A 12,468-nucleotide genomic window follows, 5' to 3' on the forward strand; every position below is an offset into this window, starting at 1 on the left:
ACAACACAGAATTGAAGGACAAGGCCACTCATTTGCATGCATGCCACTGCCAGGTGCTGATATGATAGTGTATTGTGACAAAGCAACATGCCAGCTACAGCTGTACATACCTGCATCACTACACTGCTGCAGATTCAAGTCTTTGCGTGGACTAAGCTGTCCAGGTATCCATGCTGTATGAGGGCACCAGCAACACTGTCCTTCTATGGCCTGCTGTGGAGAAAGTCTGCCGCTCATGGACGCAGGAATATCCCTTGCCAGAAATGAAAAGTGACACATCATATAAAGGAACCACTCTTGAACTTGGTTACTCCCAGAGACAATTTTGCATACCTACAAGAGCATCTCATCGGCCTGCTACCTATTTCTCGCAATTTCTGCTACTGTCTGATGGTGACTGACAAGTTCACAAGGTGGCCAAAAGTTTTACCCGTACAAGATCAGACAGCAGAGAGTATGTATGACTTGACTTGCAGTTGGGTAGTGCATTTCAGCTAACAAAACAGATTACATCTGCTGCAGCTTTGTGTATGGCAAGCCTCTGCAGTTGCCAGGTAAATTCGTTTTTTCATCTGTCACATGTGTCTGCACAACAGCTCTATTTGTTGTGAACCTCTGGAAGAATATGGTACCTTGTGCCACAACAAACAATCCACATTTGTTTTCACTGCCCTGGCCACTACAGAACACATCTTTCTGTGCAGAAGCCAATTATGTAAAGCTTTGGAGCCATCTTACCAAGACCACTACCTGTTTGTATGTAAACTGGCACCAATGATGATGCAATATGAATGACAAGTGTGATTCTGCCTGGAACTGCAGGCGATGTATAAACTAACAGTTGTCATTTGTTTCTACTTGTAAAGGGACTTTTGTAATGGTATCAGCATTGCACTCTTGTATGATGAGGGACTGGCAACATTGGGTCAGAGATTTACTAGGTACTCTGGCAGACTTTGTGTGGTGAGAACATTAGGTTGCACCTTGCTGTTGATCCGACCAGATGGTAATTGTAAGCACTACATGTATCCCACTTCCTCATCATCTCTGGACTGAAGCTGGCACACTACTTACCAGTGTACAATATGGGACCTTCTCTCTGTGACACCTCCGCTTCATCCTTCTCTCTTCTTGTCCTCACAATTGGTGGGTCTCTTGTCCTTGGTCTGAGTGACCTGCCCTTACTTTTTAACCTTCCCCAGCTTATCCCTCTTTTCTCTCTGAGGAAGAAACTAATAGTTCTGAAAGCTAGTATAATTCCTTGTACCTTTATAGGTGTATGTTAGTAGTACTAAGAATTTTGCTCCTGAGGGTAAAAACTGACCAGCTATTCTGTCTCATAATTTCCCTACTTTAAATGAAATTGTTGTGTGCCAAAATTGATTGTCGCTGAGAAACCTTACTCTAGCATGCTGACATTATTTTTTTAAGACATACATTTTCAAGAAACTTAAAAGATTACATGTAAGAAGTTTGAAATATTATTTATCATTTGCAAATATGCTCTAAAACCTGAAATATGATTCGATTTCTGAGTATGATAAAACATGTACAGCAAAAAGGTTTCTCTCATTTGCAACAGAAACTTATGGAGGATGTATACACTTAGACGCTTGAAAGGTTACTTTTGGACCAGCTTTTTGAAGAGGAAGATTATAAATGTGTGTAGGAAACTGTCTTAAGCCCTGTTGCAGTAAGCTGCATTGATAATCACATGTTGTGCATGTCTTTTATAACCCAAGCCCCTGAACTGGACAACAAAAGGAGAAAGCTACATTTTTACAACAAATGTAGATACCAATTTGTTGTACAATGATAAGCATAAAAAAAGAGACTGCCACGTCATTGTTAAAGACTATCTCTGACTTAGTTAATCAATTAAGTGCTCTCTCATCTTCTGCAGAATAGGCACTAGTTTTACTTTTTTTTAAAATCACACTGAAGAATACCTAGCGAAGGAAGTTAAATAAACAAACTGAAGAAAGTGGAGCTAAAGCAAGAACTTAAAGTAGTTGACACAGGATGGTGTGCTTATATCAGTAGAAGACATTCCCTTGCATGAAGCATCTCAGTATATTGTGTAAAATGTAGCCCTTTATGTATCAAGCTTTTTAGTGAATTTACATTAGATAGCCTTTTTTTTACTGCTGAGTAAACAGTTAGTACCATAAGCTACAATAATGGAGTTTCATAAGTAAATGCAGTTTGTAAAATGGAAAGTAAAAAAAATTATGCTTAATCTGCATGTATTATTTCTTTAATAATGCAATATGTCGTAGAGCTAGAATGAAAGTGCATTTTAATGTTAGAATCAGATTTTTACGCGGTAATAGTGTGTACACTTCAATAAAACTTTCAGATGGAGTAATGTCTGTGTGTTTATCTTTCTAGGGCAGTATTTTACCCCACTCTTCTCATTTGTCAGATAGTTGCTTACAAATTCACACCTATTTCTTATTTATTTATTCGGAATTAATGTCAAACAGTACTGCAGAACATGGGAAAGGGATGCAGTAATAGAGAACTGAGTATGACAGAGTTGTAGCCTGTCATCTGTGTTACTCAATCTATACATACAGCAAGCAGTAATATCGTACAACTCTGCTAAAATAAGGGGTTGACCGACCAGGCACATCATGAACCATCAAGGAATATATAGCTATGTTACTGAGTGTGGGGATAAAAATTGTAGAGAGGAAGTAAAATTAGACAACTTTAAGCAGTCTGAATAAGTGCAGATTGCTGTGATGAAGAAACATGTATAGGATAGCCTGACATGAAGCGCAATCTCTAACTGAAGACTGCTGCAACATTACTGCAGTTATGTAATTTTCCACAGAATTACATTTCATAGTTAATACTTTCAACATTTAATTAACAAATATGAAACATTATGAAGTCTGTATGATAATAAAAGCCTTTTTTTACGAGTAAATTGATTTACCATCGAAATTGTCATTATAGTCAGAGTTTGTTGTACAAATATTTAACAAGTCTTACGTATGTCATTGGCATGAGTCATTGAAACTTCTTTTCCCTTTTTTTTATGTTGGTAACCCCTTTTATTCAGAATATATATGTAGTCTCTGTTAACCATTTTTATTAAGCACCTTTTGCTTGTTTTAGGCTGTGAAAGTGAAGCAGATACATCGTTAATGGTACCAGAAGGAGCTGCAGACAGTATTTCAGTTGTGTTCCCGTCACACACTGAACGTATGGTGGCCGAGGGGGTAACTGCTCCAGCTCCCACGGCACGAATGGGAGAGAGAGAGGCTCCAGATGGAGAAGAAGAAACAGCAGATTCTTCTCAATCAGCTGGCAGGTAAACAAACACACAGTTCAAAGTACTGTGATTATTTTGGTTGGGGTATTACTGATCTCATATAGATTCTATGCCAAAAACACAACTGACCTTTTTCATGGGCTTTGTGATTTGCTGCCAGTAATCTGTCAGTTTCATGCAAGTCACTAAACATTCCACACTGGTAGTTTTCCTGTGTCTGTAACTCACAGTTGCAAAAGCTATCAGAACCATTTTCAAAATCCAGTGTACAATGATTTGATGCGTATCATGGAATAGCTTGAGAGTGTGTATTCCTAATTTCATAGTATTATCAGCTCATCATCTCCACAGTTTTCCCCTGAACGTCACTGATGCAGATTTGGTTCCTCTTCACCATCAGCAGAACGAAATGCTGCACTGGTTAATAGTGGTAGAGTTTTCCCTTCAAAACTGGCACAGTGCCATATTAATCATATTAATGCAGGTGTTTCCAGTATTTTCATTAGTGCAAGTATTTTTCTGATTTTGAATCTATTAGAAAAGATTCTAAATGCTACACCATTGTCTTACAGTCTGCAATTGAGCTATCAAATTTGACGATTTCCGTCTTGATGTAAACAAAAATTTATCACTGTCCTTAGTGAGGCAGTCACTGTTCACAACACACAACTGTTGTGTTAACCACTATATTTTTGAAAAATCAGCAATGACAGTTGGCTGAACTTTCCATCAGTGGGCGTAATTATCTTGGATGTAATTATTTATTTTGCAAGTTCAGGGCTGTTTTAAATTATTTTCAGAATCGCAAAGAAATCATAAAAACAGTGCAGTTGATGTGGTATATTAATTTTTTTTTGTTGTGCATTGTAATTCATGAAGCTTTTTATATAGGTTTAGGAAGGCTGTTTTTCCACAAATGTTCAGTATGTACCATTCATTGTCATTTGACATTTATGCAATAGTCATTCTCTTCCCTCACATGCACCATGTCAACAGCGATGCTTAGGAAGGCAGCTTGGATGTGCTGCTTTTGATATTTAACGTATCATCACATGAAGAAATAGCAATACTGGGTCTGGTGAACATGGCGACCAGGTTAAAAACATTTGACCACCAGCTGTCTGTGTCCAATGCATTGCTGTGGCAGATGTTTTTAAAACACTTTGGCATCTCTATGGTGCTGCACCATTCTGTTGTGTAAAATCATTACAGCCATTCCTTAAGCTTGTCCAGCTCTGATAGCTCCTGGCACTATCTGTTCGGGAAGAAAAGTTTCATCTTCACTATAGCACATAACATTCACTTTGCAGGAGTCACACACGTTCCACATAACAGTGCAGATTTTCTGCTCCTCTGTAGTGAATGTTTCATTCAGCTTTGCACCTGCATGAGAGGTTGCTTCATCACTAAAAACTAGTGTCACTGAATCAATCTTCTTACAGAAGGTCTTGCAGTGTGGTGCTACGTTTTAACCATAGGCTTTTGTAATTACCTGCTAAAGCTGTGTCAAGTTATAAACAACATGATTTCACCTTCTGTTGTCTACATAACACATGTCATAATGTAGTTCAGTGCTCTGCTGCCTCTTGTACTCATTGTTTTAGGGCTCTGGAGATAAGTTTCCTTTATCCTATTAACTACTACATATCCAGTGCGACATCCAGATCCAAAATCCTGACAGTCACTGTACATACCATGTTCATATGCACCAGTCGTGATGTGAACCACCAGAGTGATGCCTTGTTCCCTACAACATATGATTATATTAAAAGGTGTGCTTTGTAAATGCTCTTAGGGCATATTAAATTCATTCAAAAATATATGAAATTCTTATTTTTCCCCCTAAAAATATTTGTTTATTCATTGCTATTCGTGTAATTGGTCATCTCATGTTTTAGGTATGCAAGTGTGTATGAAAAGAATACAAATTTTCTGGCAAATATTTATCTTCAAGAGGTGAATTTCCAAGGGTTGACATTAGACACTTACAAATTAGGATCAGCTATAAATAACTTTTGTAATTTAAAATTTCCTTTGTTGGAGAAGAAAGAAGATATTAATTGAGAATGATTAGAAAGGAAGACAGGTTGTGAAGGACTCGGGTGTTGGCATTAAGATTTTTTTAAAATGCATCATAACCAATCATAGTTGGTTAGTCTGCAACTGAGCCTTCAGCATGCCTTACCGATTGTTGTTTACATGATTGTGCCTGCATTGAACACTCTCTCTCCCTCTCTACCCCCTCTCTCTTTCTCACCCCACTTCTTCTCCCCCTCGCTCCCTCCTTCCTACACTCTCCCACTCTTTCTCATTCTCTCTGCCATCTCCCTCTCATCTCCATCTGCCCACTCCATTACCCTTTCCCTTACTGCCTCTTCCCCTCCTCCACTCCCACCCTTCCTCTCTCCCTATCCCCCTTCTCCTCTCCCCCTCCACTTCTCATCCCTTCCCTCCCACCCCTCCCCCTCTTGCCTTCTCGCTCCCCCTCCCCTTCCACTCTTGCATTCTCACTCCCCCTCCCCTTCCACTCTTGCATTCTCGCTCCCCTTCCCCTCCTGGCTTCTCACGCCCCTTCCCCTCTTGCCTTCTCGCTCCCCCTCTTGCCTTCTCGCTCTCCCTCCCCTCCTCCTCTTGCCCCATCTCCCTCCCCTTCTCGCCGCCTCCCCTTCCCCTTCTCGCCACTTCCTCCTCCTCCACCTCTCGCCACTTCCCCCTCTCGCCACCTCCCTCTCCCCTCCCCCTATCGCCCCCTCCCCCTATCGCCACCTCCCCCCTCCTGCCGCCATGTATCACTGATTAATGGAAATATTCAAGTATATTTTTTCCCCTGTGTATCTGTTTCAAGGATGGCTGCAAGGGATGTAGTGCGTGTTCCACAGTGGGTCACCCATTCACCAACTCCAGAACTGAACGTAGCTTTCAGTGAAAGAGCCCGTGCTCAGTTGGAGAGTTTAGCAGCAGAAACTGGTTCTGATGGGACAGGAGCCACAGCAGAAACGATTGCAGCAGTGCTGCGGGAGGATCCTCGTTCTGTGTATCTACGTCGGCGTTGGGGAAGCCAATTCTACACTTTCCTTATAGCAGATCTCCATGTGAGTTGTAAATTTGATGATTCAGCGCATACAGTGAATGTTTTCCAGGTGCGTCCAGCAGGGAAAATGTGTGAATGTGGCCATCTCGAATGGCAATGCAGTTTACATGGCACAACCTCTGAATAGACACCATCTTCTTCTGTTTGGACAAGATGTGAAAAGGCTGTACAGGTGCAATGTAACTCATTAGTTTAAACTGAATTGTGCTTCCTATTGACTACAGAGCTCTTTCTTATATTGTTTTCTGGTAAGCAGCCTGGGCATTTGTGTTTTAAGGGTATTGTTGCACATGTGTGCCGATTTGACCTTCACTGTGGAATGCCATGTATTTGCCAAACACAACAACATTGCTGTTGTGCTTCTGCGGTACAGACACAAATTTAATGAAGTAGTTGGACTTTTAATTTATTATTGAAGATTATCTTCAAAGGTGTAAGAACTTTGCACTTCTGTAAAAATACAGCACTGTTGTAAACTATGTAAAAATATTATGGAATCAGATAAATATTAAATATGTTGATTATGCAATTATTTCTTTTCGTTTTAAATATAGATGTGCATTTGCTCATCATGAATTAAGTATATGACATATCTTTTAAAGGCTAACTACTGCCTTTAGTATAGTGTAAGTGTAATATATAGATTATGTGCATTTTGTCCTTGCATTCTCCTTATCAACTCCACAGCTGAGCTGATAAATCTGAGCTGACCGGGTACCTAACAAATTACTTTACGAATGTGTGTTGTAAGTATATAAATTTATTACATTTTCACTTGGTTGCAGCTGTATTACTATCGGGATGAAATTTTTAGCACCAAAGTATTACATATATGTTAATCAAGTTTTGGAAAGATCATACAGTCACCTACACTGAATGGATAAAAAATTACAAGTGTGCCCTCACATGCGTGTACATACGCACAAATTCAAGATTAATTTCATACAAAACAAATGAGAATAGCCAATTACACCCATGAACATGGAATAATCCTACTTGGGCTGTCACAAAAAATACACACACACACACACACACACACACACACACACACACACACACACACACACACATACACACAATGGAAGATACAGGTTGGAGTAACTGGATTGAGCATCCTCAAGGTTCTTCTAGAACCTCAACAATTTAGCTCCCAGTCACGTCATCTGGTTCTCCTCAGCCCAGCAAGCCACCTACATTGATACCGACCTCCACTTCATGGATGGCTCCATCAGAGTCTTTCTCCACATCAAATGCACCAACCACTAACAATACTTCTATTTTGACAGCTGATACTCAATCCACACCGAGGAGTCCCTTCCACACAGCACAGCTGCTCCTGTTCGCCACATCTGCAGTGATGAATGACCCCTCTCCAGATACGCCGAGGACCTCGCTGTTGCCTTCACAGACGGAAATTATCCTTCCCACCTTGTCCAGAAACAGACTCCCACATCTTGTCCCCCAGTCACAAACCATCTGCCATATACCCACAGACCAGCGAAAAGGGGTCCCTCCTTTGTGACTTGGTACTAACCAGGATTGGAGCAACTGAATCACACATCTCCCTAGGGATTTGACTATCTCTTGTCATATACAGAAATGAGAAGTATCCTCTGTACTATCCTTTCCACCACCTCACATCATGGCATTCTACCACCCACCCAAATATGAAATATCCTTGTCCATACCTATTCCACTCATCTGTAAAACATTTCTATACTTGCTTCCACAACCCCCTTCACAAGCATTTCTTACTCCATTAAAGACAGGGCCACCTGTGAAAGTAGCCATGTAGTATACCAACTTAGATGCGACCACTGTGCAACATCCTGCATGAGCATGACCACTAATGTGCTGTCCTTAATGGTCACTGCAAAAATGTGGACAAGAGGCAGCCTGGCCAACCAATTGCTGAGTGTGAAGTGCAACACAGTGGTTTACTTCAACTGCTTCACAGCCCGTGCCATCTGAATTCTTCCCCATACCAGCTTTTTTGAATTGCATAGGTGGAAACTCTTATGCTACATATCTTTCATTCCCATACGCCCCTCTCGCAGCCTCTACCTTTGCTATTCCCTGTCCACTTACCTTTGTACCCTACTTTGCTCCCACTCCAGCCTCACACACACACACACACACACACACACACACACACACCTTCTATCCCCTCAGTGGACTTTTCCTCTTCTTTGCTTCACTTGTCCCCTTTCTCAGCACAGCCTCTCAATGCTGTACCTAGGATCCTACTATCTTGTCTCTGCTTTCTTGTCTGCTCCCACAGGCAGCACTAAATCATCTTTCTCCTTCCATACCCTGCTAGCCCTACCCCTTATCCATCCCACACCTCCCACTTCAGCCAATGCTACTATTCACCTCAGTTGGGTCTCAGTGCACTGATACATATTGTATGTATGCAGGTGTGTGTGTGTGTGTGTGTGTGTGTGTGTGTGTGTGTGTGTGTGTGTGTGTGTGTGTGCGCGCGTGCGCGTGCACGTGTGCGTGCACGTGTGCGTGCGTGCGCGTGCGCGCGCGCGCGCTTTGCTCAATACGTCCTCTATCTGTCTGTTAGAAATAATTGAATTGTGTTATTGAAATAGACAAGATATTTCTCAAGAGTAAAAGACAGGGGACAGGAGAGTAGATATGACATTGAATGGGAGAAAATATACAGATGAAAGGATAACTGTGGTTTCAGAGGAGCATATTTAGCTCCGAGGAGAAGTAGTAGTAAATTGGTATCATAACATGTCCTTCCAGCCATATCTAGAGAGATTGTGTGGACATGTGCAGGCAACTTCTGCTCGATAACCTGCCTGATAAGAGTCTCATATGATGGATGTAGAGAAAAGCTAGGGAAAATACTAGGTCGTGTCTTTTGCATACAATATGCAGTACTAACTGACTCTATGCAAACCTCAAGGCTTTTGTGGGTGCCCTTTTTTTTTTTTCGCATTTCAGCAAGGGCATTTTTTCCCCTCTATTCATATTAAAATCGTGATCAGTTAACTGTATTTATTTTATGATTAACTTTATTATTGTCATTTACATTCGAAAACTGTGAGGGTGTAGATGCCTCCCATAGGCCTTTTGAGAGCTGTTGTGTTGTCAATTACATGTGAAGAAATAAAATAAAAAAACATTGTTTGTGTTTTTATTTTACTTACCAAATGTGAAAACAATCCTAGAAACTTCATTTATCACATAATAAGAAGTGAGCTGATGCAAGCCACTATAGAAATGAAGCAATAAGTCCAGGGTTTCAGAAGTGACAACAGTATTCAACTCTTGAAAAAACAGAAACTGATCATTGTAACAGTTTTTATGTACCTGCTATAGTGTCAGGCACATCCAGAGGTGGTAAGATATGTTTCCAAAAACTGTGTAAAAGCACTAAGTTTGGAGTAAGTATGCTTCCAAAAAAAGATATAGTAATTTTGTGGTACATTTACTTTACATGTCTCGTAGAGAAACTATTTTAGGGGTAAGCAGACTATCCGAAGGGTCTTCACAACAGCATGATTTGATGGTATGTATACTTCCTAAGGCCCTAAAAGCTATATTTCACAACAAACACAAACTACAACTGGCGCAGTAGCCTACCATTATATGCCAGGAGGGTACAGAAGTGGTACAACATATTCCCATAAACACAGTGAAGACATATGGTTACTGGGAAGTGTATTTTCCAAGGCCAGTGAAGCAGCTGAATCAGTGTTTGTCTGTAAAGTTGATGATATGTGCTAAACCACCCACTGCACAATGATTTATGTGTCTGATGCTACCCTTGGTTCCTCCATTGTGCATCATAATGATTGTGTGGTGTGGTGTGGTGATACGCATTTGAAATGGTCACCATCCCATAGCGGTGGTCATCAGGACATCTTTTGTCCCAGAAAATTCGAGGTTATGCTGTAATGGTCTTGAGATTTTACAAATATTCTTGAATGCTACTGAATGATTTTGAATATTGTAAAATAGTCACAAATTTTTAGAATAAAACTTGGATTTGCCACATATCACATTAATGCACATTTCATCAAAACCAATGAGTTGGCAATGTTATAATGACGTAGAAACAACTTCAGAATAACAGTATAGAGAGAAATTATATGAACAAAGAGTGGTTGTGTGAATGAACAATTTTGGCAACAAAACTGATCTAGTTCGAGAAAGAAACCAGTGAATACAAAATGGGAAGAAAGAAGATTTAAATCCATTTATATGATGATGAACCAAAACAAAAGTGTAAACTTCCCAGCAGAGCTCCTAAATTTTCTTATTGTATTGTAAACCTATTCAAAAAAGCTCCTAAACATCGCCATAGATGTGGAAATATTAACCGGAAAAGAAAAGGCAAGTCAGTATTCAGACTATGAGGCCCACTCATTTTGACTCGCATACCATTCTACTTTAAAAAGCTCCAATTTCTGGTAGGACTAACATTCTGTATAAGTATCAACAAAGCGCAAGGACAAACATTCGATTGCTGTGGAGTGAATTTAAAGAATTTTGTTTCTTGTGCAGACAGCTACATGTAGTGCATTCATCTGTTGGACACCACAAAACTTATTTTGTCTTTGCATCAAGAAGGAAAATGCCAAATGTAGTTCATAGCAATATACTTTGAATATGTTACATGCTATATGACAGAGATGATTAATTAAACATTTTTAATCAATATGGCAAACAATTGGAACAAAGGACCAAGCAAAGTGGGTCCTTTTTAGTCAGTTATTATATAATTTCTACACATTTAACTTAGTCATGAAGAAAGTGCCCTGGAAACTTAACATTAAAAAAAGTGATCAGGATTAGTGTACAAAGCCTTATGTCCTCTCCCTTTCAATTTAAGATTAAAACTTTTGCTGGAAAGCTGAGCAGTCAAATCTTGTATGTTGAATCAATAGAAAACTTTCATCTATTATTACCACTCTCCCACTCCTCCAGTAGTATCAGTGCGTCACTAACTTTTACTTTATCCCTGCAAGAGAGAGATGCCAATGATATCAGTATTTAAACGTAGCTTGAAAAGTTATGTACTTGAGACCTCACTTTATTCACTAGAGGAATTCTTTCAGAGAAATAAGTAAAACCCAGATTGGAAAGATATTTTTAAATTTTTTGACACGGTTTACTGTTAAACTAATGTAATAATGCCCTAATGTAAAAATTCCTGTTTTTCTCATTTCCATTTTTGGGTAACTTTTAAACACAAAGTGGGAAGTTTCGATTACTGTTCAAGGTTAAAATAGATGCAATAATGCCCTAAATATGAAACTGCTATCTTCACATTTATGTTGACTAGTTTTTAAGCTAATAAGTATGACTTTTGTGCACTGTTATTAATACTATAACAATGTCTTTATTCTATGTATTTTATTATGTACATTGACATGTTCCACATCTGAGTGACTTGCTCATATGTACAGATCTATGGAACAAGTATATAAATAAATAGATAAATAAAAAAGCTTTAGCCACAGATTAAGGTTGACTGGAGAAGTAAGTATTGTACATGACAGCTGATATGAACCTAATGACATACTGAAACTACATACTAGGCCCATACTTAAATGCAGAGCAGTGTAACTTAGAAGCAGTGTTCCACCATTTAAATATGTAACATCTTTGGTATGGGTATACAGTGAAACTGCATTTATACATTTCTCAGCTCTATGTTTTTGCACTTGTGCGTTGTATACTGTACACGTTTTTGATTTTGCATGCAAAGTTAGTTCATGTTTTCGATTTATACATTTTCAGACTTTTGCGCTATTTTTTTTACTCCTTCACAGTTATTTTTGTTGCCCTTATACATTCGAAACACCAAGAAATCATCTCAAAGTGTTTCGTATATGGTGTGGCCAGTGATTGTTAGTTTTCAGTCTGCATGCAAAGTAAAAGTTATTATTGTGGGCCTTAGCTACAGTACACTTGGCGACACTGTCGTTGTTGACCTTGTGGCAACTGGTTTCAGGTTGTATAATTTGGGGCAACATTGCTCTCAGTAGTGGCCTTCACACAATGCCACTTGGGGGTGCTGTTGACCAGCCAAGGAATGGGTAGCCGCTTATGAGCAGTTGCCACAAGACGT

General features: G+C 39.6%; 1 protein-coding gene across 1 annotated transcript in view; it reads left to right on the forward strand.

Annotated features, from left to right (window-relative positions):
• Positions 1-6,903, forward strand: part of LOC126191381 (tRNA (adenine(37)-N6)-methyltransferase) — a 103,242-nt gene extending 96,339 nt beyond the window's left edge. Inside the window, exons 5-6 of the mRNA XM_049932233.1 lie at positions 3,127-3,322; positions 6,129-6,903. Coding sequence (XP_049788190.1) covers positions 3,127-3,322; positions 6,129-6,501 — 569 coding nt within the window. The 3' untranslated portion in view covers positions 6,502-6,903. The remainder of the gene's footprint in view (positions 1-3,126; positions 3,323-6,128) is intronic.
• The last annotated feature ends 5,565 nt before the right edge of the window (positions 6,904-12,468 follow it).

The sequence above is a fragment of the Schistocerca cancellata genome, chromosome 6 (assembly GCF_023864275.1).
Source record: "Schistocerca cancellata isolate TAMUIC-IGC-003103 chromosome 6, iqSchCanc2.1, whole genome shotgun sequence".
NCBI classification, from domain to species: Eukaryota; Metazoa; Arthropoda; class Insecta; order Orthoptera; family Acrididae; genus Schistocerca; species Schistocerca cancellata.